This window comes from Sinocyclocheilus grahami, unplaced genomic scaffold (genome assembly GCF_001515645.1).
Source record: "Sinocyclocheilus grahami isolate Dianchi unplaced genomic scaffold, SAMN03320097.WGS_v1.1 scaffold1353.1, whole genome shotgun sequence".
Taxonomy (NCBI): Eukaryota; Metazoa; Chordata; class Actinopteri; order Cypriniformes; family Cyprinidae; genus Sinocyclocheilus; species Sinocyclocheilus grahami.
Window position 1 is genome coordinate 69634 of NW_015506532.1, and position 5928 is coordinate 75561.

The 5928-nt window shown below is 40.0% G+C and overlaps 1 protein-coding gene across 1 annotated transcript in view; it reads left to right on the forward strand.

The window, feature by feature from the left end:
* Positions 1-1549: 1549 nt before the first annotated feature.
* The window catches only part of LOC107569502 (choline O-acetyltransferase-like), a 10999-nt gene continuing 6620 nt past the window's right edge, over positions 1550-5928 (forward strand). The window contains exons 1-6 of the mRNA XM_016255608.1: positions 1550-1669; positions 3424-3615; positions 4026-4144; positions 4605-4658; positions 4803-4977; positions 5824-5928. The exon at positions 5824-5928 is cut by the window's right edge and continues 73 nt beyond it. Of these exons, the coding sequence (XP_016111094.1) occupies positions 1622-1669; positions 3424-3615; positions 4026-4144; positions 4605-4658; positions 4803-4977; positions 5824-5928 (693 nt within the window). The 5' untranslated portion in view covers positions 1550-1621. The remainder of the gene's footprint in view (positions 1670-3423; positions 3616-4025; positions 4145-4604; positions 4659-4802; positions 4978-5823) is intronic.

The following is a 5928-nucleotide window of genomic DNA, read 5'->3' on the forward strand; positions in this document are numbered from 1 at the left end:
TTGTTGTCATATCAATTTTACTGACCAATCAATTCAAATTAATGGAAATTAAATTGGGCAGAACTCTATAATTACTCCCACTTCTAATGAACTTTAAGCAAGCCTTCAGGTCCACCCATCTCACTAAAACAATCGCTGTTCATTTCTCTAGTGACTTGTATTTTACAGTTTTTTAAACAATATTTTTGTAGTTCTGTCACTGTACCTGATTCAAGCTGCTATTGCTTATCCTATTTTTTATTCTTTTATTTTTTTAAGAAAGTGATGTTTCGGATTTCTTTTTTCAGATCTGCATGTGTGTTGAAGCTAGACTGTAGCTGTAGCTCAATGTCACGGATTTATTGTGAAACATCAGGTTAGGAGCATCACTGTCTGCAGCGACTATAGAAACACATAAAGCCTATTAGCGTCTATTTTCATATTGTTGTCATATCAATTTTACTGACCAATCAATTCAAATTAATGGAAATTAAACTGGGCAGAACTGTAACAGACATGAATGCATTTCACGGGAATGTTGCATTTGGTTATTCCTGATAAAGTTCAGATGTAATAATGTTTGTGTTAAGAGGTGCTAGACAGTCTCCACAGGACAGAGTTTGCAGTGTTGAGGAATCAAACATCTCTTCAGTGGCTACAGACAGACTCAGTGATGCCCGTCCTGAAGAGAGAAACAGCCGAAGCCCACAGCCACTGCAATGTAAGCAAATACATGTGGATTCAGTTTGCTATGATTGTTGCTGTTGTTACCAAAAAGACAAATTAAGTGTTCTTACCCTACAGATGTGCCGAGCTAGTCTTGATGGAACATCATGCCTGGGCAAATATAAGAGCCTCATCTTCAGAGGAGAAAAGCTTAGCTCTTGTCTAAAGATCTGAAAGAATCACAGGCACACATCTGATTTTACTGCCGCTGATTTTCCTTCTGATACAAAACAAATTTCATACATGTATTATTTACCGGATGTATGAACAAAATATTCTGCTGAACTTACAGAACTTCATTAGGGAAGAATTTTTATTTGAATTAATTTCTCTAGTGACTTGTATTTTACAGTTTTTTTAAACAATATTTTTGTAGTTCTGTCACTGTACCTGATTCAAGCTGCTATTGCTTATCCTATTTTTTATTCTTTTATTTTTTTAAGAAAGTGATGTTTCAGATTTCTTTTTTCAGATCTGCATGTGTGTTGAAGCTAGACTGTAGCTGTAGCTCAATGTCACGGATTTATTGTGAAACATCAGGTTAGGAGCATCACTGTCTGCAGCGACTATAGAAACACATAAAGCCTATTAGCGTCTATTTTCATATTGTTGTCATATCAATTTTACTGACCAATCAATTCAAATTAATGGAAATTAAATTGGGCAGAACTCTATAATTACTCCCACTTCTAATGAACTTTAAGCAAGCCTTCAGGTCCACCCATCTCACTAAAACAATCGCTGTTATCTGTAACAGACATGAATGCATTTCACGGGAATGTTGCATTTGGTTATTCCTGATATAGTTCAGATGTAATAATGTTTCTGTTAAGAGGTGCTAGACAGTCTCCACAGGACAGAGTTTGCAGTGTTGAGGAATCAAACATCTCTTCAGTGACTGCAGACAGACTCAGTGATGCCCGTCCTGAAGAGAGAAACAGCCGAAGCCCACAGCCACTGCAATGTAAGCAAATACATGTGGATTCAGTTTGCTATGATTGTTGCTGTTGTTACCAAAAAGACAAATTAAGTGTTCTTACCCTACAGATGTGCCGAGCTAGTCTTGATGGAACATCATGACTGGGCAAATATAAGAGCCTCATCTTCAGAGGAGAAAAGCTTAGCTCTTGTCTAAAGATCTGAAAGAATCGCAGGCACACATCTGATTTTACTGCCGCTGATTTTCCTTCTGATACAAAACAAATTTCATACATGTATTATTTACCGGATGTATGAACAAAATATAACAAAATATACCCTTTCTACTATTTTAAAAGAGGTCAATCTAAAGCTTGAAAATCTCAGATGCTTTTCTTAATAGAACTGAACAATACTTTGAGAGATACTGTGTTTCTGAACCATATTGGTGCACCATTTGCATTTTGTTAATCAAAATAGTGTTCCCTGACCAGCAGCTTTTAAAATTTCCTCTCCATTTGTCTTAAAGCTATTCCTATAAATTATTAAAGCAAGAGCTGATAACACAAAACATCAGAGAGACGCTCAACAGTTACTCACTCATTAATGTTCCTCCGGAGGGCAGAACCGCCAGAGAGCCTATCTATCTATCTATCTATCTATCTATCTATCTATCTATCTATCTATCTATCTATCTATCTATCTATCTATCTATCTATCTATCTATCTGTCTGTCTGTCTGTCTGTCTGTCTGTCTGTCTATATATCTATCTATCTATCTGTCTGTCTGTCTATATATATATATATATATCTGTCTATCTGTCTGTCTGTCTGTCTATCTATATATCTACATATCTATATCTATCTATCTATCTATCTATCTATCTATCTATCTGTCTGTCTATCTATCTATCTGTCCCTGGGCAAATATAAGAGCCTCATCTTCAGAGGAGAAAAGCTTAGCTCTTGTCTAAAGATCTGAAAGAATCACAGGCACACATCTGATTTTACTGCCGCTGATTTTCCTTCTGATACAAAACAAATTTCATACATGTATTATTTACCGGATGTATGAACAAAATATAACAAAATATACCATTTCTACTATTTTAAAAGAGGTCAATCTAAAGCTTGAAAATCTCAGATGCTTTTCTTAATAGAACTGAACAATACTTTGAGAGATACTGTGTTTCTGAACCATATTGGTGCACCATTTGCATTTTGTTAATCAAAATAGTGTTCCCTGACCAGCAGCTTTTAAAATTTCCTCTCCATTTGTCTTAAAGCTATTCCTATAAATTATTAAAGCAAGAGCTGATAACACAAAACATCAGAGAGACGCTCAACAGTTACTCACTCATTAATGTTCCTCCGGAGGGCAGAACCGCCAGAGAGCCTATCTATCTATCTATCTATCTATCTATCTATCTATCTATCTATCTATCTATCTATCTATCTATCTATCTATCTATCTATCTACTGTCTGTGTCTGTCTGTCTGTCTGTCTGTCTGTCTGTCAATCTATCTGTCTGTCTGTCTGTCTGTGTGTCTGTCTGTCGTCTGTCTATCTATATATATCTGTCTGTCTGTCTGTCTGTCTATCTATCTATCGGTCTGTCTGTCTGTCTGTCTGTCTATCTATCTATCGGTCTGTCTGTCTGTCTGTCTGTCTATCTATATATCTATTTATCGATCTGTCTGTCTGTCTATCTGTGTGTCTGTCTGTCTGTCTGTCTGTCTGTCTATATATCTGTTTGTGGGACCGTGTTGAAAAACATTAATTCTTCCTCTCTTCTCCAGATGCTGCTCAAACTCCCTGTGCCGGACCTGCAGCACACACTGGACGCCTACCTAAGATCTGTCAAACACCTTGTTTCTGAAAAGCAGTTCCAAAAAACCAAAGCTATAGTGGAGACATTCGGCAAACACGGAGGTGTTGGAGAAAGGCTGCAAAAACTGCTGCTAGAGAAAAGAGAAAAGACCGAAAACTGGGTACAAACACACTACAAACCCGTCTTACAGAGCTTCAACCCTGAACTATTACAGGAACGGCAGCCGTTCAGAACATCAGTCGCAGAGAGCAGGAGACACAACACGATCTGTTAACATACTGAACCCAGTGTGCACCTCCGGACGCACCGATTTATTATTAAAGTCCCATTAAAACAGATGAAGAAAAATAATGAGTAACTGATCTGTGGCTATTGATCCGTCTGCCAGGAAACATCACAGCTTTTAATGTGACAGCAGCACTTGATATATAATAGCACTTTACTCAAATAATATTTTATTGTGTCTTTGTCCTTTTTTCTCTTTCAAAGGCAGTGTAGCTTCTCACCTTGAACGAGTTTAATTAGAGCTCAGGAAATGATGAGCTGATGGTTCTGCTGTGTTTGTCTCAGGTGTTCGACTTCTGGCTGGAAGACATGTATCTGAAGAACAGACTGGCGCTTCCCGTGAACTCCAGTCCAGCGCTGGTTTTCCCCAAACAATCCTTCAGAGACATTAAAGAGTCTCTGGTGTGAGTAAATAAAGAGAACTAATTAATTAATGCACACATAACGTCAATGAAGATCATGCGGCAGCATCTCCTCCATCTCTGTGTGTGTCTACAGTGCACCAGAATCACTCTCTGTGCTCAGCATAGTGATGACTACAGTATGTTTGACAAAGTAATATTAGTGGCTCTCTACACACTTAAGTATGTGAGTGCTCAACATGACAAATACAAAAGGAAATGTGTGTGTTTGAAATCTCCACCACCAAGCAGACCTTATTTGCCAAATGCTGACTTCATGACAGCATAGAGCCGGACTTGCTCTGTAAGATCTGACCAACGTCTGCAGGGGTCTCTGGTAGTCTTGAATGAGGTTTTCTAACAAGTCTCAGAGTGAAGGGCGTCTGGAAGATGTCTCCATCTCTGTTTGACTCTTTGACCGAATTAAAGGTTAAATCGGTGTTTGTCTCTTGTGTTTGTCCAGGTTTGCTGCTCGTCTCATTCTAAGTGTTTCTCAATACAAGGCGGCGGTGGACGGGTAAATCAGTGTCCTTCATCTACTTCAGCTGATCGAATTTAGTCTGTGTCAGTAACACATGAGCGCCGTGTGTGTGTGTGTGTGTGTGTGTGAGTGTGTGTGTGTGTGTGTGTGTGTGTGTGTGTGTGTGTGTGTGTGCTGTAGGAAGACTCTGCTGGTGGACGTCGCTCGTGGTCAGAAGGCTGACATACCGCTCTGTATGGATCAGTACAAGCGTCTCTTCAGCACTTACAGACGGGCCGGACTCGAGCAGGACACACTCATCACAGCGGACAGCGCGTCTGACACGGGACACGTCATTGTGGCCTGTAAAAATCAGGTGTGTGCTTTCCCTTTGTGTTACACCAGTAGTGCTGCTGAATTAGTCTGTTGCGTTTGTTTGGTGAAATGGTCAGTCTGTGATTAATGACAGCCGAGAAAAGGCCACATTTAGCACTGATTCCACCAGAATCACACATTACAGTCCAGCTGAATGGAGGATGAGTGCTGAAGAATATCTGCGGTCACCTTAATCTGATCCAGCTAATCGAAACAAGGCTTGAGAGGCTCTTAAATTAACTGCAGGTCCATCAACAGGTGCCCTTCACAGCGCCTCTCGCCTGCAGACGTCACGCTGGGCCAACCGTGCGCTGCGGTCTAGAGGGTCGTTTACCTGGAGATGGCTCAGGAAGCGTCTCTAACAAGGTCCGGTCTGATAACTCAATAACCCCATCAGAGAAGTGGAGCCGCTGACACCGGCACTGTTTGAGATCCGGCTGCACTAAACCAGCTGCTGTGCACAAAACTCACGGGACAAACAATCAGACACTGCTAGTTAGCCAATATTAGATCCAATAAAAAATCATACTACTCATGTCTTTTTAAAAAAAAAAAAACTTTCACTTTCACTATCCCCTGATCCTTCCCTGTTCTAGCTTGTTCTATTCTGAACGATGTCTGAAACTTTGCATTAGTGGAACTTCTTGTGTTTATTGCCTCCTTAAGATGAATTGCTTGTTGTGTTCCTCATTCCTCCAGTCGCTTTGGATAAACATGTCTGCTAAATGAATAAATGTAAATGTTACACGACATGCATTCAGGAGCTGATTTCTTATCTCACTAAAAGCTCAATGAATGTCACGGTCCTTCTGTTCACTAAAGACATGCGTCTGGTTCACGTTCTCAGTTCTTTGTGCTGAATCTGATGGAAGGAAGCTGTAAACTGAATGAGGCGGATGTTCAGGCTCAGCTGGAGTGGATCTATGAGCAGACGCTGAGCGCTGAGCAGAAG